Here is a 27,782-nt window from a genome sequence, read left to right as displayed (position 1 = left end):
TGTAAACTTGTAACCCATTCTGAGCTCCTCTGGGAGGACGGAATATAAAACCAAATAAATAAAGCAGAAACAGAATGGTTCCTATTTGGCAAAGGTGTACAACAAAGCTGCATACTTCCCCTATACCTGTTCAATCTATAGTATATGCAGAGCAACAGGACTGGGTTAAGAAACCCAAGGTGTGAAAATTGGTGAAAGACTCAAAAGCTGTGCTGATAACACATTACTGGCTTAACTTTAATATGTAAGCTGTGTTAAGAAGAAGCTAACACTAGTTTTACTATGAAATGGAGGCATTAAGGCCTAAATTCACTAACCTTAACAATTCTTGGGCGATCTGATCCGTGGCTAGGTGACTGACTCACGAGTCTGCATGCAAATTAACTCAATCGGAGGCACGCCCCACAGCGACTGCACAGATTGCTGCTGAGCGATCCAGATGCATGCTCAGACCATCTTCTTTGCCTGTAGATGGTCTGCGCATGCGCTTGCTCTCCTGACTTCCCTCTCGCGCCCTATCTGTGGATTAGGAGAAATGCAGAAGTGTGACCATAAAAGGACTTACAGCACACTCCTCCAATTGGAGTTCGACATTTTCCTGACTTCTCTCGCTCTTGACCAATGACAAACCTAGAAGACGGAGGAGCTAGAGGTAGAATATGGAGGGGGGGTTTTCAGTTTTCATTGTTTATTTATTTATTTATTTAAAATAAAAGCTTTATTGTTGCAAGCCTGTGGTTTTAACCCATGGGTTCAAAGCGGGGCTGCATTACAGTGTGTTCTGTTCTGTTCTAATTTGGAGGGAAGGGCAGCAGAAAGCAGGACAGTGGGAAAGGACGTGAGCGACTGGTCCTCATCAGTCGCTTCTTTTTTGATCGGCCAGGCCAGGTGGTGTTTCTGAAATTGTTTAGTGAATCGCTGCCTTCCTATTTTTGCATGCCATTCCCCTCATTTGCATGTGCGGATCGGGATCAGAGTCGCAAACTGGTCGGGACATGATCGGTAAGGTTAGTGAATCTAGACCAAAGTGTAGGGATGCTATAAGCAGTTTAGTGGTGCAGACACTGTCAAATGAAGAGCCAGAGTGGCACACCCCCAATATCCTTCTCACCCCAAAGCCAGATCCTCCATCCACAACACCTCCTTATCATGTACTCCCCCAAGCTCAAAACCTCCTAACCCCTCTGATTTGATCTTAGGCAACCTCTATTTGTGCCAGGGTTTTCTTAGTCTAAATACTGGCACTTAAGAGCAAGTTAGGCACTTAGACACAAAACACGCCCAAAATCCATCCTTAACCTTTGAGGAAGAATCAGGAATAAGACCTGCATGAAAATGTAGGCGAAGATCCCTGAGACCCTCAAAAATAAAGTTATACTTCTAAGAGAGACATTGTGCTTATAAATTCAAGCCTCTGGACAATCATATTTCTGCCTGTCAGCAGGAGACAATGAGAGATTCACCTTTGCTCTAGTCACTGGCAGAGATCTGCTGACTGTGACATCATTGGATAAACTCAAGCAACAGTACAGGATAAAAAGTCCTACCAAAGAATTATCAGAACTATTGACAGAACTACAATCAAGCTCAGGACAGAAGAGGTCTGTCCTCAGCAATTATTGCCTTAGTATTACGAATGCAGTATCAGGGAAATAGAAAGGTCAGTTTTGACACTAGGTGATATCATGCTTCAATATGGCTCCATGATAAGTGTATAGACCATATAGCCAATAGAAATGATGTATATGACAAACCAGTGAAAGTGAATATGTAATCTGTAACTAGGTAGTACCCTAGGCTACTGAACTAAAAGTATATAAGTGGCATTCTGGATGGCATAGCCCAGAGAGGTGGGGGGGAGGAGAGAGGGAGAACAGATCTATGAACAGAAGCTGGCCACTTTGTATGTATGTTATCCTTTTAGCCCAATGTGCTGTACTTTGTTGTTTCATATGAGCTGCCTTTTGTTTACTGCTAATAAACCTAAATTATAACAGTAATAGGATTGTTGCGAGGTCAGTTATTTATGAAAAGATTTCCAGCTTGTCTTTTCACCTTGGAGTAGGCGCCTACAGGGAAATCATAGATGCCTACTGAGATACGCGCCTATCACCCAATTAATTTTAATTTTTGCCAAATATGAGCTCATTAATGGCGCTGATTAAGATAATTAAAAAATTAAGTTAGGCACTAGTTTGGCTAGGTGTGTCAATCTAGGCACCTAATTTCAGGTGCTGTTTATGAAATCTGGGGTTAAATATATATTACCGATGATCCCTAATGGTAGTACTGCTACGAGTCTTTGACTCCATTTTGGAATTAAGTGCAACCCTGGGAGGCAGCATAGAGGGATTCCTAAGTGCCAATATTTCAAAATGATTGGGGGTGCCAACCACAATACAAATTACCCTTCCATGGACACAGAGAAGGCACTTGCTCAATACTGGGGATGCTTAGCATCTACTGGCACCCATGGAGCTGGTTCCTATGAGAGAATTGTTGCCACCTGGGTTCATTGAGCAATCAGTGCTGCTCCTGGGTAAATACCCAGGAGTGGGAGAGATGAAGGAGGGTTGGGGTGTGAAGGGCAGGGTTTTTACTCAGAGGGGTGGAGTTTAGGGAAGGGTGTGGGCTGGTTGTGCCAGTTTCTGAGAGAGAGTGTTAGGGCTATCATGGGGAAGAAAATATGGGGTTTTAGAAGTTCAAAGTTTGTGTCTACGGGGGGGGGGGGGGGGGGGGGGGGGAGGTTGTATCAGGAGTGAGGTTTGTGTGCCAGGATCCAGGTCTGTGACAGGGTGTTTGTATGAATGATCAAGAGGATTAGGTCTGTGAGAGGAGTTGAATTGTGTGTCAGAGGGTGTCTGGTCAATATCGGAGGGGGGAACAGGAAGGATCCCAACAGAAAGCACTAACACATTACAAATCTAAAAAATAGAACTGAGAATCAGATAGAGTATTGACTCTGAATATATAAAGGCATTGCTTCTTATGTAATATATAAATATTCTCTTTTAGAAAATAGATTTCATGGTGTCCATATACTAGGCTGCGTCAAATAAAGTGCATTCCTAACTTTCATTTGTAATGTTTTACCATATATGCCTGTGTCAGAAGTCTTACAACTTGCAAGTGGATCACAGATGTTTACAGTATCAGGCTAGAGGAATGGGCATTGACATGGCAGATGAGGTTAAACGTGGATAAATGTAAAGTGATGCATATAGGTAATAAAAATCTCATAAAAGAATACAGGATGTCCAGGGCAGTACTTGGAGAGAGACCTCCCAGGAAAGAGACTTGGGAGTTCTGATCGACAAGCCGATGAAGCCATCCACGCAATGTGCGGCAGCAGCGAAAAGGGTGAACAGAATGCTAGAAATGATAAAGAAGGGGATCACGAACAGATCGGAGAAGGTTATCATGCTGCTGTACTGGGCTATGGTGCGCCCTCACCTGCAGTACTGCGTCCAGCACTAGTCGCCGTACATGAAGAACACGGTACTACTCGAAAGGGCCCAGAGAAGAGCAACTAAGATGGTTAAAGAGTTGGAGGAGTTGCCATACAGTGAAAGATTAGAGAAACTGGGCCTCTTCTCCCTTGAACAAAGGAGATTGAGAGGGAACATGATCGAAACATTCAAGGTACTGAAGGGAATAGACTTGGTAGATAAGGACAGGTTGTTCACCCTCTCCAAGGTAGGAAGAGCGAGAGGGCACTCTCTAAAATTGAAAGGGGATAGATTCCGTATGAACATAAGGAAGTTCTTCTTTACCCAGAGAGTTGTAGAAAACTGGAACGCTCTTCTGTCATAGGGGAGAACACCCTCCAGGGATTCAAGACAAAGTTAGACAAGTTCCTGCTGAACCGGAACGTACGCAGGTAGGGCTAGTCTCAGTTAGGACACTGATCTTTGACCAGAGGGCCGCTGCGTGAGTGGACTGGTATGACCCAGCAGCAGCAATTCTTATGTTCTTATGTATAGCCAGAAACAGTAAAGCCTTTATAGCCCTTCAAACAGAAAAACAAAATTTGTTTGGCTCCAAACTCAGCGTATCTAGTGCCAAACTATGGATTTTATATGTTTGATATAACACACCATTGGACCTTTATTCTCTGGACACCTTACTTTCTTTTGCTTGCTGTTGCATATTTGTGACATGTCTCCTGCTTTGTTCTGCATTTATAATGTTCGCCATTCATACTAAGAAAGATGAATGTTATTTTTGAATTCTATAGCTATGAATATAGTAAAATGATGGCAGTAAAAGACCATCATGGACCATCTGGTCTGCCAATAAGATGTTTAGGGTTGTAACTACTTCTCTGTGAATGTTACCCCATGCCTTTTTCTGAAGTAAGGAAATCATTTAACTTTTGCTTTGAGTGCAAATCCTCAATACTTTGATTCGATCCTCTTGCTATATAGGGGTTTAACCAATGCCTTTTTCAATTCTGTCTCTACCACCTTCACCAGGAAGGTATTCCAGGCATCCACCACCCTTTCTCTCATAATGGATCAGTACTCCTTGCAGATGGAGACAGGACACACAAGACAATTAAGAAGGTAGTGTACTACAATGAATGAGTTTGTTTGGTAGCATCAAATGTAAAGCTAAGGCTGTAAATATTTAAAAACTCTGGTTATAATGTTGTTTCTGATCAACCTATTTTATTGCAAAAAGATATGAAATAAGTACAAGAGCTTTGTTTTAAAAAATCTGTTTCCAGTAAGAGATGCATTTTGTTCATATATTGATATATGGCCAAAATATATCCATAAAAACAAGGGGCTCTCAATCTGGTCCTCATAACACACCAAGCCAGTCTGGTTTTTAAGATATCCACAATGAATATTCATGGCATAATATTGCATGCAGTGCCTCATTGTATGCAAATCTCTCTCATGCATATTCAATGTGGGTATTCTGGAAACTTGATTGGCTGAGTGTGTCCTAAGGACTGGATTGAGAACCCCTGATACAAACTAATGAGGAAACAAGGTCATTCCAAGGGCTGACCAGATAATTCATGCTAACAAGAAAAGACTGGGAGATATGGTGCTTAGTTTCACAGCAGATGTACATCTGAAAATGCCTTTTACAAAGTCCATCTGATTAAAAAAAAAGTCCAAATCCTGATTTTGGAAAGTCGGAATCTGGACATTTTACACTGTAATTCATCCAAATAGCAAGGGGACGTGGTGAGGACATGATTTGGACTATATTAGGAAAGGACCCAAAAGTAGGACATCCAATAGTGATTTTCAAATGGGAAGAAAGGTTCATGTCTAAAGAGAAGGACATTTTTATCTACACCTGTTTCAGTCATGTCCAAGTTACAAAAGGTTGCTCTAATTGAGCAGCTGCCCACAGGAGGAACTGAGACAAGATACCCTCCCTAATCCCCCAGTGTTTGCTGCCTCTCCCCCTCCTCTGAAAGTGAAACTGGAAAAGAAAGCCAACCTCTGGGCCAGCTACAGGAGACAGATTTTATGCTCTTATACTAGGAACCGGAGGTAGATTTCCCCAAATCCTTTTTAAATAATGGCTTATGTACTTTTGTTATAGGAAATTACCCAAACCTTTATTAAACCCTGCTAAGCTTTCACCACATTCTCTGCCAACAAATTCCAGTGTTTAATTATACATTGAGTGAAGATATATTTTTGCTGTTTTGTTTTAAATTTACTACTTAGTAGTTTTATTGCATGCTCCCTAGTCCTAGTAATTTTGGAAAGCATAAGCAAGTGATTCATATCTACCTGAGTATTTTAAAGACCTCTATCATATCTCCTCTGAGCCTTCACTTCTCCAAGCTAAAGAGCCCTAGCCACTAGGATTTGACATCCCTGTCACTAGAGAATGACACGGGGACAAATTTTTCCCTGTCCCCGCAGAAACTCATTTTCCCGTCCTAGCGAATTCTTTTCCTGTCCCTGCCCCATTCCTGCAGCTCCATCCTCATCTGCACAAGCCTCAAGCACTTTAAAATCATAACTGTTCGAAGCTTGTGCGGTTAAAGCAGAACTTAGAGGAATGGGGTAAAGGCAGGGACACCGGCAAAACTCATAGGGACAGGACGGGGAAATTGAGTTCCTGCGGGGACAGGGACAAATTTGTCTCTGTGTCATTCTCTACTAACCACTTTAAACTTGCCAGCACATTCACAATAACATAATAGGGTTTCCATATTTGAGAAGCCAAAAAAGAAGACACGTGACCCCACCTCCAAATGGTAACCCTAACTTATAATCAAGTCATTTTAAAAATGGGAAAAGTCAAAATCTCAATAAACAAATTAGAGTTGGACAACCTTCAAATCTGGGCAAGGCACTGCTCCGCCAGTAGGAATAATGAATCTAATTGGTATGATTTCTGTTTCTCCTTGGCTGAAATTCACAAGGGCGTGTGTGGCACTGATACATTTAACCACAGTTCCTGGAATAAATCAAAATAGAATGTCATTAAAGCTAATATCACACCATGATACAGGATATGATGACACATAAGTTGTATAGATCCCAATGAGGGCAATTTTTCAGCCCTCTAGCTTAGCTTGCAGATGTTTTGCAGATATTATGACCAGTGGCATACCAAGGGGGGGAGGTCCGCCCCGGGTGCAGCCTTAGGGGGGGTGCACAGCCGGACAGTTCCGGAAAATTCCTGGGCTGCGACAGCACTCAGCGGCATCGGTGCTGCTCCCCCCCCCTCTGTGACGGCACTCAGCGGCATCGGCGCCCCCCCTGCCCCGCGACAGCACTCAAGTTCGGCCTCCTTCTCCCGGCATCAGCAGAACTTCAGATCGGCAACAGGTGCTCAGTCAAAAGCTTCCCCTGACTCAGCTTCCTGTTTCCGCCCAGGCAGTTCAGTCAGGGGAAGCTTTTGACTGAGCACCTGTTGCCGATCTGAAGTTCTGCTAAGTAAAAATTTTTTACTATATCCAATTAACTTTGACATCATTTCTCTGCATACTATGGACTTTGATGTATTTAAACATATGAAGACAAGAAATAGTGCCCGTTGAAACATTTTTGAAACTATTTATTGGATCAGCATTAGATACATTGTTCCATCAAGTCTCAAAGAGTGATCATTCATATATGACTGGAAGGTGAACTCTTATTGCAAAGGTGGCTTTTTAGCCTTCCTTTTTGGAGTTTCATATCTCTGAGTGTACTATACAAGCACTGATCACTCTATGTAGACAGTATCTTTAATTGAAGTCAGTCTGTTTAATATATAGCACATTCTTTTCTGACTTCCTCCTTATTACATTTGATCCCTGGTTTTCTAAGGAAACTTATCATAAATTCTAAGCTTTTTACATTAATAAAAAGAGGACCACAAACAAGAGACTAATAAAACAGGACATAATATTGATATACAATTGAACGAGAGGTAAGAGGGGAGAACTATAATATGTAAAAGTAAAGCAAACAATGAAGGAAAAAACAAAAGGAGGAAAATGCAAGATCAGTTTACTGTTGAAACAAAAAGCATAAAGAAGACAGGATCAGTTTTCATAAGCGTCTTTATAGAGGAAGCATTTTAATCCACCTTTGAATTTATCCAGATTATGCTCTGCCCTGATATTAGTTGGCAGTGCGTTCCAGATCGTGGGAGCTGTTAGGGAGAAAGTGGCTCGATGAGTGTTGATTTTTAATGAGGGCACGTGGAGAAGATGTTGGGTGGTAGATCTCTTTTTTTTTTCTTTATTAAGTTTAATAATTTTTATAACAATCATCTTGAAATCAACAGTTTCCATGGTAATATGAATAAAAAAGGAAATAAAATTAAAAAAGGAAATCTAAACATATTTTAACTGTTTGTCAGTCCACAATAATCGGAGGAGTGTTACAAATAAATCGGAGAAATTACACTGACATAATTCCATAGGAAACCAGACGGACATCTTGAAGTAAGCCTAAAATATTAACTACGAGCTTATTCTTGTCTATTGGTAGGGGTACTTTCTGTCACCACACCGTTGTACACAATAAACCTAGATAACTGTGACAAATTGAAGAAAATATATCTAGCTCCCTTGTAATTAGCCAAACTCTTACATAGATATCTTAATACAAAGGTAGCTCCCAGTTTTAAAACCTGGGGTCTCAAAAGCAAAAACAGTTTTCTCTTTTTTTGTGCTAATCTAGACACATCTGGGTACATTCTAATTTTTTGATTCAGAAAGAGTACATCTGAGTCAAGCGCTAATTGCACAAAAAGTGTGGCTACACTAAGTTGATCTATTCCTGAAAACTCTAATAAATTTGTTAAGTTCAATAAATCAATTGCTGGTTCCTGTTCTTCTAAAGTTTTCTTTTTTTCCCCATGGAAATATAGTAAATCTTTGAAATAGATGGAAAAGAGTTTTGTGGGACCTTCAAAATCTCCAGAAGATACCTTTTAAATATATCCAAGGCTGAGATAGTAGGTGATTTGGGAAAATTAATCAGTCTTAGAATTTGTTTTTTTGTTATATTTTTCCAATGTTACTAGCTTAAAGCTGATTTTGTGCTCCCAAGCAATGTTCCCTCTAAGCTGTGTGCTTGTGCTCGTGCACACAACTTGCCGAACCCGCGTACACAAATTAAAATAGCGTGCACAAAAAAATACATTTTTGCCTAAAATAATTTTCACTGCTAAAATGAAATGTTGCAGAAGACCAGCTGTTCCGATTTCCCATTTATCACATTTATTGAAGCACTATAATATAAATTTTAAGTCATTCATGTGATTCCGTTATCTTTTGCAGTTAAACTTGACACGTCACGTGCCCCATAAGGCCATAGCCTATGGCCCATAGGATATGACAAAGAAAAATGGGGAGACCCAATGATCCACAGTGAAAATAATCCACCGATGAAAACAAAAACAGAAACTGGATACAGATGTTCTGGAGATAATTTATTAAACACTGACATATAAAACCATAAAAATTCAATTAAAAAAGTACAATAATAAAAAATACTGTGACAAAAATCCAACCGGACCCTACACGGTCCGTGTTTTGGCGAACACGCCTTCCTCAGGGGTCCTAAAAGGAAGAGGTAATGATGAATAATGATAAAGAGAAAGATAAAAAATGAAAAGATAGAAAGATAAGAAGTGACTGTGATGCCCAGTGCAGCAATTCATGTTCAGCAAACCTTTTTTGAAATACGGTGCAAATATTGAACATCCTGACATGAACATTCTTTTCTAGATCTTGACATCCATACAATATTGGGCTTCTCATACATCAGAATATACCTGGATAATAAAAGCCATCAAGCTCAGATCTAGCAATTGCTCTTTGACCTTTGAGAGGATCAACCAGTTTTCTTCTTGGTTTTGATTTAGTTCTGCCACTCTCTTTGTGGCTATTCTGTAATAAGAGGGAGAAAAGCAATGAGAAATAACCACCAGACAGAAATAACAAAAAGATGGATGTGATGCTCTAATCCGGGTGAATGTGGGGATCTTTTTGATGGAGCACTTGCCAATTTCCTCTTGGAAATTTGGGTTTCTAGTAGAGAGTTACACAGGGACAGAAATCCCACCCATCCCCGCCAGAATCCTGCCCATCCCATCCGTCCCCACTAGAATTCTGCCCTTCCCCACTCATTCCCACCCAAATCTCCTCTGTCCCCACCTGTCCCTGCAAGGAATCCTCTCTGTCCTCCCCAAAAAATTACCTCTCCCCATAAAAAGCAGCAATTACTTCTGACAGTTTTGATTTTAGTTTTAATTGAGTTTTACAGAAAATTCAAAACACACATCTGCCAGAACAGGCATAAAACCAATACCCCTTCTCCTCCCTCTCCCCAGTCAGGTGGGATTGGCATATCTACAAAATGCTATCCCATAGAAGTAGATTTAAGGCAGAATGTGCTGCCCAGTGCAGCAATTTTCTCCCCCTCCACTCTTTTTTTTTCTTTTTAAGTTACATATTTAATGTTGGTACCTGCTGGGCTGAAGCAGTTTAATGCAGGGTAGTCTGGCTCTCGAGCTGCCCAGTTATACTGCCCAGTCTCTCCCATGCTCCTCTGCACAGCCACAGTAAATGGTGGCAGGTTTGAGCCAACGAGATTCTTGAGGGGAGGTCTCACGCCAAGGATCACTACTGGAAGAACTCTGCATATCCACCAATCTAGGAGCACTTCTGCAAGGAAGTGCTCATGATTGGCCATCAAGCTCCAGCTCTATCTCCCTGATTGGTGGATGTACAGAGCTCTCCCATGTGAGTGGCAATCAATAACTGGAGCGTTGAGGAATCGAAGAAGCTTAGAGGGAACATTGGAGCAAAGGTAGGCTGGCATTTCGGTGGGAACCCCGGAGAACCAGCGTCCATCCCTGTGGGAGTCATGTGGACCTAGGGAGGATCCCTGCAGGAGTCCCGCAGGACCCACAGGATTCCCGTAATCCCCATTCCCGTGCATACTTCTAGTTTCTAGCTCAACTGAAGCCAAGCCATTCAGGAGAGGGTTTTCTTGGCTTAAATGAGTGTACCTAAGTCAAACTACACCCAAACTCTGTCCCAAATCTGCTCCTAACCATGCCTACTTGCCTTTGTGTAGATGCCTACCTTGAAGTGTTAGGCATCTACCTAGTTAGGTGCCTATTAGCTAAATAATTTTTTAAATTGGGTTTCTTATGGCACTTTCAGTTATTAGCATCAATTAAACCAATTAAGAAAATTAAGTTAGACACCTAGATTGGCTAGGTGTGCATATCTAGGCACTTAACTTTAGGCGTAATTTATAGATTCTAGACCAGGGGTGTCCAACCTGCGGTCGAGAGCGATGCAGTGTTTTCCTTTGCTGCCCCCAGGTGTTTACCGTCCTGCCAGGTCCCTCCTCTGTCTTGCTGCAGCGTTTGCACATTTGTGCGGCCCCAGAAAACTTTTTTTCGGCTAATGCGGCCCAGGGAAGCCAAAAGGTTGGACACCCCTGTTCTATACCATACTTTCAGAAAGTACAAGCTAACATTTAGGTCAGCCCTGAAGTTGGTGTTATTGCTTGCGATTACATATTGTGACAGGGAAGCTTTTGTCGCAGGTTCAAAATCTGCTTTAAACCTTGCCACTAAAGAAAATGTGCCTATTCCTAAGCCAAGGAACCTGCCCATTAATTCTGTTCCCAGTGCTAAGATCAGACAGGCAGGGCAGAATTGAGTATGGATGACAGAGAGGAACAGAATACCTATTCCAAGTCCCTATAATTCCTTTTATAAATCATCTGTTCATTCTCAGGTTAAACCTCTGATCTGACAATCTGACACAGCAAGGGTTAAGGAAAGGGGTGGAGCTAACAGGCAGAACAGTGTGTAGAGTACAAGTGAAAGTTTTAAAGCAGAATAAATCCAAGCCAGCTGGGAACACAGACAGACAATCAGGAACCTGGAGTGAAGGACGTTCCTCATAGAACAGGGAACTGAAGGCTAGAAGCTCTGTCTTACTGCCTTCTGCTAAGAAACCTCCTGCACTGCCTTGCTGACAAAACTTTGCTTTCTAAGCAGAGTCTAATTGAAAGGGAAAAGCTCCATGAGCAGGGCTGGCCAAATGCTGTTCTAGAGGATAGCTTGTGCCCAGCTTCAGAGAGTGAGGAGTCTCTTATGGAAGTAGAGGGATATGTCTCTGAGGGGTGAAATGGACTATAGCCCAGAAGCCCTAAACCAGGAATCTCAAAGTCCCTCCTTGAGGGCCGCAATCCAGTCAGATTTTCCCAATGAATATGCATGAGATCTATGTGCATGCACTGCTTTCAATGCATATTCATTGGGGAAATCCTTAAAACTCAACTGGATTGCGGCTCTCAAGGAGGGACTTTGAGATCCCTGCCCTAGACTATATGGCTGAATGCAGCATGAGTCAGTAAGGTACTGTGTGGGGGAAGGGAATGAACATTTGTTCTATAACAATGGTTTAAAGTACTTAAAAGAAACATTTCTGTCCTCATGAGGGACGCTTAATGAATGAGTGTTTGGTGTGTGAATGTGAGGATTGGTTTGCAACAGAAATTGAACCAGAATCCCTGTATGTAAGTAAAACATGATGAGTTGGGGAGGGGTTAAAACTAACTAACATTAGAAGGAGAAATAAAGCCCTGAGTTGATTCAGTGACCTGACATTTCACATCCCTGATAGTGGGAACTTTTGGGAGGGGAATCTTAGTCCATTAAAACAAGGATGGATGGTTCCCAGCCCACTGCCCAGAAATAAGAATCATACCCCCCCCACACAGACACACACTTATACCTTTAATCATATTCCCTGTACCTTTTTTTTTTCTTTACAAAGTTTATTTTTAGATAGAAAAAAAAGTAAAACATAAAAAAAGCATTTGGACATCACAAACCAGCTGGAAAATTAAGAGGAAATGGAGGTTCCTGATGGAAACAATGGGGGTGGGGGGCTTGTTAATACAGCTGAACTCTGGGGCTCCAGGAAAGCAGAGCCTTTAAATGGGACCAAAATGGGCTGAAAGGGTAGAAGACTTTCTTAAAAGCACTTGGCTTAGCTCAAATGAAAATCTTATGATGGTTAAATGTTTGAAAACAAAAGCAGATCACAATTTGGAACGAGAAGGTTAACTAAGGATATTCTCCAAGAAGCAGACTTCTTAGGCTAATGCTGTGCAGGCATATTGGTCCTGGAGAAAAGTGGATTCCTTGAAGGTTGTGACACATAAGAACATAAGCAGTGCCTCCGCTGGGTCAGACCTGAGGTCCATCGTGCCCAGCAGTCCGCTCACATGGCGGCCCAACAGTCCAGGACCTGTGCAGTAATCCTCTATCTATACCCCTCTATCCCCTTTATCAACAGAAAATTGTTCAATCCTTTCTTGAACCCCAATACCGTACTCTGTCCTATCATGCCCTCTGGAAGCGCATTCTAGGTGTCCACCACACGTTGGGTGAAGAAAAACTTCCTAGCATTTGTTTTGAATCTATCCCCTTTCAACTTTTCCGAAAGCCCTCTTGTTCTTTTATTTGTTGAAAGTTTGAAGAATTTGTCCCTCTCCACTTTCTCTATGCCCTTCATGATCTTGTAAGTCTCTATCAAATCCCCTCTAAGTCTCCTCTTCTCCAGGGGAAAAAAGCCCCAGTTTCTCCAATCTCTCAGCGTATGAAAGGTTTTCCATATCTTTTATTAGATGTGTCGCTCTCCTCTGAACCCTCTCGAATATCACCATATCCTTCTTAAGGTACGGCGACCAATATTGGATGCAGTACTCCAGATGCGGACGCACAATCGCCTGATACAACGGCAGGATAACTTCTTTCGTTCTGGTTGTAATACTCTTCTTGATTATACCTAGCATTCTATTTGCTCTCTTAGCAGCCCTGTGCACTGTGCCGTCGGCTTCATTGTCATGTCCACCATTCCCCCAAGTCCCTTTCTTGGGTACTCTCATTCAATAACATCCCTCCCATCGTATATAGGATATAGGGGATATAGGGGAGTCCCTGGACATCGTGTACTTGGACTTCAGCAAAGTGTTTGATAGCGTCCCACACCGCAGGTTATTGAGCAAGATGGGTTCGATGGGACTGGGTGAAACATTAACCGCATGGGTTAGGGATTGGCTTAGAGGTAGACTTCAGAGGGTAGTGGTAAACGGTACCCTCTCCGATACAACAGAGGTGATCAGCGGAATGCCGCAGGGCTCGGTCTTGGGCCAGATCCTATTTAACATCTTCATAAGAGACTTGGCTGAGGGGCTTCGAGGTAAAATTACATTATTCGCTGATGATGCCAAACTATGCAACATAGTAGGCAATCGCACAACAGATGAAAGCACAGTGCCCGACAAAAGCTCAATGCCCGACAGTATGACGCAGGACCTTTGGTCAAAGACTTGGCAACTAAGTTTCAATGCCAAAAAATGCAAGGTCATGCACCTTGGCGGCAAAAATCCATGCAGGACTTACACCCTAAATGGTGAGATCCTAGCAAGGACTGTAGCAGAACGTGACTTGGGGGTGATCATTAGCGAAGAAATGAAGACTGCCAATCAAGTGGAGAAAGCTTCATCCAGGGCTAGACAAATCATGGGCTGTATCCGTAGAAGTTTCGTCAGCCGTAAACCGGAGGACATAATGCCGTTGTACAGATCCATGGTGAGACCCCATCTAGAATACTGTGTACAATTCTGGAGGCCGCATTATCTAAAAGATGTGCAGAGAGTTGAGTTGGTTCAGCGAATGGCCACCAGGATGGTCTCAGGTCTCAAGGATCTCCCGTATGAGGAACGACTGGGTAAATTGCAGCTGTACTCACTCGAGGAACGCAGAGAGAGGGGAGACATGATCGAGACGTTCAAATATGTCACAGGCTGTATCGAGGTGGAAGAGGATCTCTTTTTCCTTAAAGGACCCACGGCAACAAGAGGGCATCCGTTGAAAATCAGGGGTGGGAAATTTCATGGCGACACCAGAAAATATTTCTTCACCGAAAGAGTGGTTGATCGCTGGAATAATCTTCCACAACAGGTAATTGAGGCCAGCAGCGTGCCAGATTTTAAGAAAAGATGGGATTGGCATGTGGGATCTCTTCATGGAGGTAGTTAGGAGGTGGGCCATTAGTGTGGGCAGACTAGATGGGCCGTGGCCCTTTTCTGCTGTCATGTTCTATGTTTCTATGTTATCTCAGGTTTCTGCTTCCTACATGTAATACTTTACATTTCTCAACATTGAACTTCATCTGCCATCTCGTCGCCCATTCCCCTAGTTTGTTCAAGTCCCTTTGTAATTCTTTGCTGTCCTCTTTAGTCCAAGCTCCACTAAATAGTTTGGTGTCATCTGCGAATTTTATTATCTCGCACTTCGTCCCTGTTTCTAGATCATTTATAAATATATTAAATAGCAGTGGTCTGAGCACTGAGCCCTGCGGAACACCACTCGTGGCCCTTCTCCAGTCCGAGTAGTGGCCCTTCACTCCTACCCTCTGTTTCCTACCCGCCAACCAATTTCTGATCAATCTATGTACGTCTCCTTCCACCCCATGGTTCTTCAGTTTCCGAAGTAAGCGTTCATAGGGTACCTTATCAAAGGCTTTTTGGAAATCTAGATATACGATATCTATGGGGTCTCCTTTGTCTATCCGTTTGTTAATTCCTTCGAAGAAGTGCAATAAGTTTGTTAGGCACGATCTCCCTTTGCAGAATCCATGTTGGCTGGTTATCAGAAGTTTATTCCTTTCAAAATGTTCATTGATGTTGTTTTTTATCAGTGCTTCCACCATTTTCCCCGGAACCGAGGTCAGACTCACCGATCTGTAGTTTCCTGAGTCACCTCTTGATCCCTTTTTAAAGATGGGCATAACATTGGCTATCTTCCAATCCTCCGGGATCATGCCTGTTTTCAGGGATAGATTGCAAATTTGCTGCAGTAGTTCTGCTATTTCCTCCCCGTAAGTTTAACAAATATCAACTGAGTACCCCAACCACAGACCTCCCTAGGCCCACCTAAGCTCTTCCCCAGATCCCATCCCCTTTACTAATTGTAATGCAAATTTTTCCATTCATTTTTCATATACACACAATATACACTTTTAACCAGTTAAGGGATAGCTAGTTACATAGATATTCAATTCAGTGCCCAGACGTGGTCCAACATTGAATATCTAAGCATAATATCATCAGTGGCCAAATTAATACTGACCACCACCAGCTGAATAATTTATGCCTTAGAGAATAACTACATTTTTCAAAATCTTACAAAATTTCAAACTAATTGTTTTCAGAGCACAATACTACTGATAAAGCATTCCAATATTCCAGTGCCTTTCCCATGAATGATTTTTTGCATATTGTTTTCAATTTAAAATCAGAATTTGCAGGTAATTCTACATTATTAGCATAAACAAAATGAATCAAATATGAAATACTTAACTGCAAATAAGAAGTAATCCAGCACTAAACCTTATACAATTTTATGAGAAATACAGATCATCTTAAATTCCATTCTAGCTATAATTGGTAGCCAATATAACTTTCAATAAAGGAGTATCTCTATCAGTTCTTGCCTTAAATAGAATATGTTTTGCTGCTGTATTTTGAAGAAGTTGAAGTCAAGTTAAAATATTTTTAGAAAGTCCTAAATATAAGATATTGCAATAGTCTAAATGGGACAAAATGGTAGTTTGAAAATGTAAGTGTCAACATGATTCAGATAATTTCTGCTCTGCTCTCACTCCACCCCCTACTACCCTGGCACTCTCTGAATAGCATAAGGGTAGTCTGTAATGCCTTCAGTGGAATTAACTGGATAATGCTATTTAAAATCAATGGATAGCATCAGACAGAGGTCCTTATCATGATGGCAGGTGTAGTTCCCTGAAGAAGGACCAATAATATTTTTTATTTTAATACAAATCATGAATAAACTCAGAGAAATCAGACATCAGACTGTCTACATCCGTCTTTTATATTTAACCTGATTTCTGAGGAAACTAATTGTTATTCTGTGTCTGGAATGCATCAAAAGCAATGAATACATACATCTTAATGAGGAAACATTCTGTGTCATTGACACAGATTGTAATTTTCCTGCCTACATGAGGAAAGTTTCTATGCTTTTGTTTTTTTTTATTTTGGACTGAGTTAAAAACTGTTGCAAACTATCAAACAGCTAAGACATGAAAATGATTCTAGTAGCTTATAAGGCAAGGGTGTGCAATCTTTATACACAGAAGGCCAGGGCATACAAGTACAGTGGACTCACTGGACACACCCTGCCTCTCTTCATGCGTAGATAAGGACAGGTTGTTCACCCTCTCCAAGGTAGGGAGAACGAGAGGGCACTCTCTATAATTGAAAGGGGATAGATTCCGTACGAATGTAAGGAAGTTTTTCTTCACCTAGAGAGTGGTAGAAAACTGGAATGCTCTTCCGGAGTCTGTCATAGGGGAAAACACCCTCCATGGATTCAAGACAAAGTTAGGCAAGTTCCTGCTGAACCGGAACGTACTCAGGTAGGGCTAGTCTCAGTTAGGGCGCTGGTCTTTGACCAGAGGGCCGCTGCATGAGCGAACTGCTGGGCAAGATGGACCACTGGTCTGACCCAGCAGCAGCAGTTTTTATGTTCTTATATTCTTATGTAAAATGAGCTGGGTATTTTCCTTAATAGATTTGTTTTTCTTATATACAAAACTATAGAGAATAGCCCAGGGTTACCAATATTCCCACTACTAAGCTGCTTCCAACTCCCCCCCCTCCCCCCCACACACACATATCTTTGTTTCTGCCAAATACATACACATGAGAGCTAGTACCAAATCGCTGCATTGGCTAAGCAAGGCAGGAAGATCTCACAATGCAGAGGCCCAAACAACAGGAGAGGCAGAGTCACATTGTATTCACCATTGAGCCACCAGGAAGAGATAACCAAAAGGCCAAAGAGGCATGGGAAAGATGAAAAACTGGGGGATGGAAATGAGAGGATCGATCCTGTCCAGCTTACACCCCTAACTTTCCCAACTCCCCCATGCCCCCACCTACCTCCTCCGGTGCTGCAATTTGAATTTTAGGACAGCCAGCAGCAGCAACGAGGTGAGCCAACTATTGGCCTGCCCCAAAAGCTGCCTCTCTGCTGGTCCCGCCTATGGTGGAACAGGAAATTGCTGCAGAGAGGCGGCTTTCAGGGCAGGCTGATGACAGTAGGCTCACCTCATTGCTGATTCTGGCTACCCAAAGATTCAATTGCAGTGGTGGGGAGGCCATAATTGGAAGCATGGGGGAGTTGGAGAGCCAGGGCTATAATCCAGACAGTCACTGGAGCAGCACACTGGCAGCTGGCGACAGGCCCCCCAAAGTGATTTTTTTTGTGCCTTTTGTGCTTGGCTCCAGTCAGTTCTTACTACATGCTTAAAGACAAGTACACTGTTTTAGTCCATTTCTCTATTTGTGCATTCAACATCAATTGGACCCCTGAGGAAGGTGTGTTCACCGAAACACGGACCGTATAGGATCCGGTTGGACTATTTCATATGTATTTTTATGTTGTTATAGTTTTATTGTGAAAGGACGTATAATCAATCATTTTCAAAACATCAGCATCCACAGTTTTTTGGGGCAGCATTAAATGATACTGGCTTTACTTTGGAAGAATACAGACTAGGTGGGGAGCAAAGTGGGTAAACTTTTGAGCTGGAAATCGTCTTCCACCCAGTAGTTAAAAGTATATACTTCAGTTTCAGAGCACATGCAGTAAAGGGACAAGGGACAGGGCAAGGGGAGGCAGTAGGCAGGAAGGTGCACTAAGATTTCTTCTTACTGGTTGGGCTACTTGGTTTATGTCTCTAAGGCTTCCCTTTCCAGAAAGCAGTGATCAAGATCAGTGTATTGGTACTGAAGCTCTGATGAGTGAGAAATAGAGCTCAAAGAGTATGAGAAAGCTTTGAAATGACTGTGACATACTATTAATAAACGAGACTCAGCATCTCTGCATGCATCAGGGCCGCCATCAGGGCAGTACTACCAGTCCTGCATTCAGGGTCCCGGAGCTGACAGGGGGCCCGGGCTCCCCCAGGGTCCTAGGCAGTGTTCTAAGGCAGGGGCGCCAGTAGCTCGCCAAGGCAAAGTGAGTCGATCACCCAGGACTCACTTTGTCTTGGCGATCTAATCTATCGGACCGATCAGTCTTCCTCTCCCCGACGTCAATTCTGCAGTCGGAGAGGAAGTTCGGGCCAGCCAATCGCTGCCTGGCTGGGCGGAACTTCCTCTCCGATGGCAGAATTGATGTCGGGGAGAGGAAGACTGATCGGCCCGAAGCAGGGAGAGCATGCGTCGGCGTCAGCGTCAGCTTTGGGGCCTGTTATCCATTGGTGGGTCCTGTTCCCCGATGGCAGCGGCAGTGGCAGTGGCTTGGGGAACGGCAGGGAGAAAGAAAGACAGGGGGCAGGCAGGGAGACAGAAGGAAAGAAGAGAAACAGAAAAAAAGAAAGATAGGTCAGGGAGAGAGGAAGAAAAAGTTGGGGGAGGGAATGAGGTGTGGAGGAGAGAAAGCATACAGGCTGATAGAAGGGAAGAAAGATTGGATGCACAGTCAGAAGAAGAAAGTGCAACCAGAGACTCATGAAATCACCAGACAAGGTAAGAAAAATGATTTTATTTTAAATTTAGCAAAGTGGAGGCAGTATTACCACAGTTTTCAAAGGAATTTGCCAAAATAACTTAATAGTTAACTGGGTAAATTCCCAGAGATAAAAACTTCCCTTCACTTACTATGCACAGTTCTGAATTTATATCTGCTGTCTATATTTTAAAAGAGTGAGGGGTTAGTTCGTGATGACATATTCCATACTAGGCGAAGGTGTTTTCTATGTTCTGTTTGTTCGAAAGACATGGTTTTCTGTTAGGATTGACGGTGTAGGATTGATTGGTCTGGCTTGTTTAGTTTTACAATGGGTGTATTGATGTACTGCTCACTGCAATATGTAAGATGCTGCCTTTTCCTAGGTACTCATGTGTGACGTGTCGTTTGTTACTAAAAATCATGTTTTTCTTACAGATGGGGGGGGGGGTGCCAAAAAATGATGGGTCCCAGGTGTTACATATGCTACGTACGCCACTGTATGTAAAGATACCAGAAAGCTGGCGTAGCAAAAACTTTAAGTAAATTGTTATTCTTCTAAGTTTTGAGTATTTAACCCTCCCACAATCTCACGGGCACTCGTTTCAAGTTTCAAGTTTATTGAGATTTTGATTTAAACGCAATATCAAATATTTTCAATGCTTATAACAAAAATAAATTTGGGGAAATAAATAAAACCATTTGAACAATAAACATACAAACATATCCATAGATGATTAAAATTACATAAGGAGTACAAGGATAAACTACATTTGTTTAAAAATGCGTTCTCCGCGCCTGCTCATAAATTTGTTGACTGGAAGGATCCAGCAATGTGGCCAGATGCCATTCAGGACAAAGACAGAGAAAGAATTGTGCAATTTGGATTAACGATGAAAGATGATTTAAAGCAAATGGCACAGTCTATGAGTATAGATCTTGACGGACGTTCTTTTTATGAATATCTCCTCTATGCCAAATCACCCAATGGACGTGAGAAGATTTTACGGGACTGGCTTAGGTGGAGCATTAGCAGAAAAGTATGTGTGTATTCGGCCCATGGAAGAAGGGGGGGCATCGGAGGGGGGAAGAGGTGCGTGGGGGGCCCAATAGGGTTGCTCAGTAAGGGGCCCAGAAATTTCTGATGGCGGCCCTGGCATGCATTAATGCATATATACCACCTGTAGCCAAAGAGCAGTACAACAGGAGCTGAAGAGCTGCTGCACAGCAGGAGCAGGTGTGCTGTAGAGGCTGAAGAGCTTCAATGTCATAGAAAAGAAGGAGAGAGAAGGGGGAGGGAGAGAGACCAAGACAGTGTCCAGGGGAGAGGAGGAAAACCAAAGAGTGCCTGGGGCAAAAGGAAAGAACGGAGGAATACCTGAGGGGGAGGGACAGTGTCTAAATTTCCTGAGATATCCTTTTCATGAATATTTTTTTAACCTAATGATTATTTTCTTGAAGTCACATATCTGGGAGTCAAAATATAACCATGTCCATGTCACATATTGGTAATATCCAGGGCTTAATTCATAGACAAAAAGGAAGTGGGACTGGGGGCGGGGTAAGGAGCAAAAGTGAACTTACTCTTACACGCATAATACTTCATTTGTGTATATAAAGGAAGCTGGTATGTACATATTCTTAGAAAATTCATATATTTAATTAAGGAATATCACCCACAGCAGTATAAATTTGCAATATCATCATCAAAATCTTGAACTAATCAGTGGTTTTATCAATATTTACACATTTGATACCATAATGTTCATCTTGGTAGCCAGGTGACATGAAAGAGTATTGTCCTGCAATGGCAAAAGGAAGCAAGTGTCTATTTTTACTGAAACACTTGCATTCTTTTGCCATTGCAGGGCATAATGGAAGATTAGACTTTCACCTTTGATCATTTTCTGTTAGTCCCTGGAGGATTCAGTATGCCAGGTATTCAATCCCTTACTGCAATCCAGGAGTTGAAGAAATCCAAACACTTCTCTGAGCATGTGCTCCTCCTACTTTAGAGAGATAATTAAAGCCCCCTACAGTTCAGTCCTAAAGCCAAGCAACATATTGGAACAAATCCATGACAAATAAGGGGGTACGGAGGAACATAAACAAACAATTTCTGTTCTACAAAACATGAAAACAAGTAATAAACAGATAAAAGGCGATATAGAAAAAACATTGAGGAACAATGTAGAACTAATCTGCTGTGTGCAACGGAGCACCCACATGAAGCAGCCATCGGTAACATACATACTCATAGAACAGCAAACTCCCCACAGCATCCATCTGCTGGCTGGAAGATCCTGAAGCCTATAAGGAGAATAACCGAGGCCAAAGAAAGCAGGCGATTCAGAATAACTGAGCTTACATAGAGAGGGCAGACCATACTGGATCCTCCAGGGACTAACAGAAAGAAGATTACTGTTGGAAAGCCTTCCAGGCCTTGCATAATACATCATAGTAGAGGGTTTCCTGGACTTCAAGGCATCGAGATGACCACATCTGAATAACAACATCTCATCAAGACTGAATGCTCAAGAACCATGCTTTAAGATCAAAGTGGTGTGGGTTCACTATAGGTACTGGACTGTAACTGAGAAGGTTGCGATGAAGAGAGTTTGATCTTCCTGTCCCACTGAAGACAGATGAGATCCGCATACCACAAATGAGGAAATCAGTCTGGAGCAACTAGTTCACGAGGATGCGTCGCTATTCGTGAATGACCCGACCAACCGGAGGCCATGGAGGGAACACATAAAGGAGCTTGTGAGACAGCCAGGTCTGAACTAAGGCATCTAGCTCTAAGCCACCGCACTCTGTTCTTTGAAGAAGCATCTGACCTTCGATTTCTCTGCTGAAGCCATCAAGGCCATCTGGGGCTGACCCCAGCACTGTACGATCAGATGGAACGCTTTCTGCGAGAGGAACCATTCTTCCGGGTCCAGGACCTGACAACTGAGAAAGTCTGCCTGTACGTTGTAGACTCCTGTTTACTAGCGCCACTGAGAGAGACCAAAGATGTAACTCCATCCAGTGAAACAGCTGGTGAGCTTCCTGGCCCAAGGGAGTGCTTCTTGTGCCCCCTTGATGATGGACATATGCCACCGCTATGGCATTGTCTGAGAATTCTCACACCAGTTTTCCTTCCAGAATGGGCTGGAGTAACATCAGCCAATCTGCCCAAAGCTCCAGACGATTGATCAGCCAACGCCTCTGACATGGAGTCTGCTGCCTTTGAATGGAGCAGTCCATGCAGTGAGTATTCCAAGCTATCAGGCTGGCATCTATCATAAGAGTTGTCCACTCTAAGATCTGAAGAGGCTTGCCCTGGTGGAGAGCCTCCCTCTGAAGCCACCAACGCAGACTGCTGCCAGCTAATTTCATCCAGGGGAGTGGCAGCATCTAAAGGGGATGACGGTGTGGAGACCACCGAGAGAGGAAGGAGTCCTGTAGAGTGTACAAGTGCGTTCTGGTACAGGTGACTGCATCTAAGGAGGCTGCCATGGGCCCCAGCACCTGCAGATAATGCCAAGCCATGGGAGCTGGAAGGTCCAGGAGATCTCTGATCTGCTGCTGAAGTTTCTATCTGTGTGGCTCGGGAAGAAACACCTAACTCTGCCGGGTGTCGAAGAGAAGGTCCAGATACTCCAAGGTTTGTGATGGCACCAACTGTCTCTTCTTTCAGATGGTTCTCAGACATCCATTGCTTTCCTTCACCTCCCCTTGTCTCTGTTATACCCTCTCCTACCTGTCCAGCATTGCTCCTTCCTACTACTAGTAATCCAATATTTTCCTCTCCCCTTCCACCCTACCTATTGGTCCAGCTTTTCTCGGTCTATCCTCCCACCCACCATTGGTCCAGCTTCTAAACTTTCTTTATACCTAGATCTGGATCAAGAGGTTTTGGTGCACTAGGCCAAATTTTGTTTTTGTGCCCCTACATTGCCCTACCCCACCTCCTGCTCCACCTCACCCCACCCTCTGGCCCGCCCCAGAATATTTTGTTCTCTTTTGACAGCTTTTGTCCTTCCAGCTCATTTGAATATTTTTCCTTTTCCCCAGCTTTTGCCCCTCCTGTTCATTTTACTACTACTACTACTATTACTACTACTACTTATCACCTATATAGCGATGAAAGGCGTACGCAGCGCTGTAAATTTTGACATTTATAGACAGTCCCTGCTCACAAGAACTTACAATCTAACTTGGACAGACAGACATGACATAAAGAGTTGGGGATGCAGAACCCAAGGTGAGAAGGGTTAGGAGTCAAAAGCACTCTCAAAGAGGTGCGCTTATAACTGGGCCTTGAACACTGCCAGAGACTGAGCCCACTGTAAGGATTTGGGCAGCTTGTTCCAAGCATACAGCGCAGCCTGTGGAATTGGGGAGACAGCGGTAGCCCTCATTCAGGGGGGCCTGATGAATAAGGGCATCAACATTGTTTTTTCCAAACGGCGATGAACCCCTCCAGCATCGATTGGCAACACGGGCCCCCCGAGCGGCAATGTCGGCTCCCACCCCGATCAGCAACGTGGACCCCCCCATCAATGGAAAGTACGACCAGCAAGCAACGTGGATAAGAAAGGCAACAGGAACTGTAATTGTGCAAGCGGTGCTGCTTGCCCAAAGCTTCCCTCTGACGCAGCTTCCTGTTTCCACCTGGGTGCATGGTGGGGTGGGGTGGGGCTGGGGGCCCAGTGTACTTGTGTGCCTAGGGGCCCTCGATGAATTAATCCTGCCCTGAGCGGTAGGGAAGGGAAGGAAAGATCACTCCTCCTATTTGCTTTTACTGCCACCAACTCATGCAGGGAGGGGAAGTCATTACTTGGTACTAGGGAAGCTTAGCCTCCCTAAGCCTCTTATAAGGGGCACCTATGAGTAAAAAGATAAAATGCCATGATTGAATGAAGTAGCAGTAATGCTCACCTCTCCCTCCAAAGTGTCATTTGGTGCTTTTGGTTTCTGAAGGTCACTTTTTGTGGCTTGCTGTAGATCAGAGGCCTGCTGAAAGTATGTTTCCCCTGCCTGGATCTCATCTTCCAACAGTGTCACGTCTTCATAAGAAACGGGCCAACCAAGCCTGTCCAGAGCCTGCAGCAAAGCTTCTTTGTTTTCTATAAATGGAATTGGTTCTGCTTTCCCAAACCTTACAGCAAAACAAAGATACCAAAAATCAATTAAAATCAAATAAGAAAGTGAGCTAAAACAGAAGTAATAGGCACTACAATAGTCTCCTCTAGTGGCGTGTATTGAAGGCTTTTGGGGATTCAATGAATCCCCAGTTCTACAGCCCTGCTTTTTGTGTGTGTGTAAACCTTTTGCTTGATGCAGTTTGTTTTGTTGAGTAGGTAGCCTGCTCAACCAGTTAAACTGCATCAAACAAAAAATGGCAGGGCTCTTGGGCTGAGGATTCTCCAAACCCCACTGAAGACCCTGACAGTACTGATCTGAATTTGATTGGCTGAGCAGCATCTGACTGTTGCCTGCTCAACCAATAAGATTTAGAGTACTGTAGTGCTTTTAGGGAGTGGAGAAAATCCCCTGAAGGCCCTGACTACATGCCACTGGTCTCCTCCTGGCTCTTCGTGAATTCTTACTTGTTCCCTTACAAATCTGACAGATTTCAACAACCAGATTTCACTAATCATGTGCACATTTTTAAATTTGTGAAACCCCATTTTGCATAATAATCTATATATATAAAATCGGAGGTATGTATGTGTGTATGTATGTGTGTGTGTGTGTGTATGTGCCGCGATCACGCAAAAACGGCTTGACCGATTTGAACGCACCTTGGTATGCAGATCCCTCACTACCTGGGGTGATATGTTCTGGGGGTCTCGCGGCCCACCTGCACACGTGGGCGGAGCTACAAACAGAAAATCAGATTTCACCCATTCATGTCAATGGAAAAAAATGTAAAAAGCTGCCATTCTCACAGTAATTCAAAACCGGCTTGACCGATTTTAACGAAACTTGGTATGCAGATCCCTCACTACCTGGGGTGATATGTTCTGGGGGTCTCGCGGCCCACCTGCACACGTGGGCGGAGCTACAAACAGAAAATCAGATTTCACCCATTCATGTCAATGGAAAAAATGTAAAAAGCTGCCATTCTCACAGTAATTCAAAAACGGCTTGACCGATTTGAACGAAACTTGGTATGCAGATCCCTCACTACCTGGGGTGATATGTTCTGGGGGTCTCGCGGCCCACCTGCACACGTGGGCGGAGCTACAAACAGAAAATCAGATTTCACCCATTCATGTCGATGGAAAAAATGTAAAAAGCTGCCATTCTCACAGTAATTCAAAAACGGCTTGACCGATTTGAACGCACCTTGGTATGCAGATCCCTCACTACCTGGGGTGATATGTTCTGGGGGTCTCGCGGCCCACCTGCACACGTGGGCGGAGCTACAAACAGAAAATCAGATTTCACCCATTCATGTCAATGGAAAAAATGTAAAAAGCTGCCATTCTCACAGTAATTCAAAACCGGCTTGACCGATTTTAACGAAACTTGGTATGCAGATCCCTCACTACCTGGGGTGATATGTTCTGGGGGTCTCGCGGCCCACCTGCACATGTGGGCGGAGCTACAAACAGAAAATCAGATTTCACCCATTCATGTCAATGGAAAAAATGTAAAAAGCTGCCATTCTCACAGTAATTCAAAAACGGCTTGACCGATTTGAACGAAACTTGGTATGCAGATCCCTCACTACCTGGGGTGATATGTTCTGGGGGTCTCGCGGCCCACCTGCACACGTGGGCGGAGCTACAAACAGAAAATCAGATTTCACCCATTCATGTCAATGGAAAAAATGTAAAAAGCTGCCATTCTCACAGTAATTCAAAAACGGCTTGACCGATTTGAACGAAACTTGGTATGCAGATCCCTCACTACCTGGGGTGATATGTTCTGGGGGTCTCGCGGCCCACCTGCACACGTGGGCGGAGCTACAAACAGAAAATCAGATTTCACCCATTCATGTCGATGGAAAAAATGTAAAAAGCTGCCATTCTCACAGTAATTCAAAAACGGCTTGACCGATTTGAACGCACCTTGGTATGCAGATCCCTCACTACCTGGGGTGATATGTTCTGGGGGTCTCGCGGCCCACCTGCACACGTGGGCGGAGCTACAAACAGAAAATCAGATTTCACCCATTCATGTCAATGGAAAAAATGTAAAAAGCTGCCATTCTCACAGTAATTCAAAAACGGCTTGACCGATTTGAACGAAACTTGGTATGCAGATCCCTCACTACCTGGGGTGATATGTTCTGGGGGTCTCGCGGCCCACCACTCTATGTTGCTTGCTCAAGGGTGGGTTCCCCCAACAATTTATATGTTCTTGCTCCTGGAGGTGAAACTAAAAATTTTGTTTATAATCACGTTTTGTGTTAGTTGTATTGTATTCATTTTGTCAAATATTTCACATTATAATTTGAATATTGTAATTTTTATTAAGCTGTAAAACAATAATTTCATTCACCACTATAAAGTATCTTTATTTGAATCCATTTACAGTGTTATTGCTATAATTAAATACCCGTGCAACGCCGGGTCATCAGCTAGTAAGTTTATATATCGCAGGACCGTAAAGTTCTATGCGGTTTACAATGATTAAAAGATGCTACAGATTGAGTAGAATTAACAAAGTTGAGCTAGTGATAAACAGCTCTACAGATCAGATATTGTGGACTAAGATTGTACAGGTCAGTTACCTAAATACTTCAGGAACAGATATGTTTTTAGGTTTTTCCTAAATTCCCCATAAGTAGTAGGCATAAGCAGTTGTTCCAGGTCTTTACCCCATAATGCTGCCTGATGGGCGAGAAGATGTTGATGATGTTTTTTAAATATACATCCAGGGCAGGATTAACCAATAGGCCAAGTAGGCTTGTGCCTAGGGCCCGAAATGGTCAGGGGGGCCCGATGAAGGAAGGCATCTACATTGTTTTCTCCAAACAGCGATGGGCCCCTCCAGCATCGAATAGCAATGTGCCCCCCCCCCATGATCAGCAAAGCAAAAGCAAGCCCCACCCTGATCGGCAAAGCTGCCCCTCCCCATCGACAGAAAATAAGACAAGCAAGTAACGCGGGTAAGAAAGGCAACGGCAACTGTAATTGTGCAAGCAGCTTGTCCAAAGCTTCCCTCTGATGCAGCTTCCTGTTTATGCCTGGGCGCATGGTGGGGTGGGGTGGGGCAGGGGGCCCAGTGTACTTGTGTGCCTAGGGGGCCTCGATGAATTAATCCTGCCCTGTTTACATCCTCTAACCAGTGGAGAAACAAAATTCAAGTGTGAGCTTCTCTTATGTCTGTTGGTTGTGAAAGAGAAAAGGTCAGTTATATATTTAGGGGCTAATCCGAATAGTACCTTAAAGCAAAAACATCCAAATTTGAACCTCACACGTGCTTCCATCGGCAGCCAATGCAGAAGTCGGTAGGAAGGCGTTACATGATTGAACTTCTTCAACCAAAAAATTAGCCTGACCACCGCATTTTGTACCAGTTGTACCGTATTTTCACGTAGATAACGCAAGCGTTATATGTGGTTTTTACAAACCGCGCATAACCTTGCACGTTATACGCGTGAGCGCGTTGTACAAAATTTTTTTTACATAGTTCTCCCCCCGACGTCCGATTCACCCCCCCGCAGGACCGCTCGCAGGACCCTGAAGGACCGCACGCACGCACCCGCTTCCGCACCC

The 27,782-nt window shown here is 43.4% G+C and overlaps 1 protein-coding gene across 1 annotated transcript in view; it reads right to left on the bottom strand.

The window, feature by feature from the left end:
- VWA3B (von Willebrand factor A domain containing 3B) overlaps nucleotides 1-27,782 on the bottom strand; it is a 411,842-nt gene that overhangs the window by 104,078 nt on the left and 279,982 nt on the right. The window contains exons 23-25 of the mRNA XM_033949516.1: nucleotides 23,989-24,208; nucleotides 9,256-9,370; nucleotides 6,314-6,438 (exon numbers count right to left, since the gene is read on the bottom strand). Of these exons, the coding sequence (XP_033805407.1) occupies nucleotides 6,314-6,438; nucleotides 9,256-9,370; nucleotides 23,989-24,208 (460 nt within the window). The remainder of the gene's footprint in view (nucleotides 1-6,313; nucleotides 6,439-9,255; nucleotides 9,371-23,988; nucleotides 24,209-27,782) is intronic.

The sequence above is a fragment of the Geotrypetes seraphini genome, chromosome 6 (assembly GCF_902459505.1).
Source record: "Geotrypetes seraphini chromosome 6, aGeoSer1.1, whole genome shotgun sequence".
Taxonomy (NCBI): Eukaryota; Metazoa; Chordata; class Amphibia; order Gymnophiona; family Dermophiidae; genus Geotrypetes; species Geotrypetes seraphini.
Note: the sequence above shows the minus strand (reverse complement) of the source record. Positions and strands in the feature narration are given on the sequence as shown.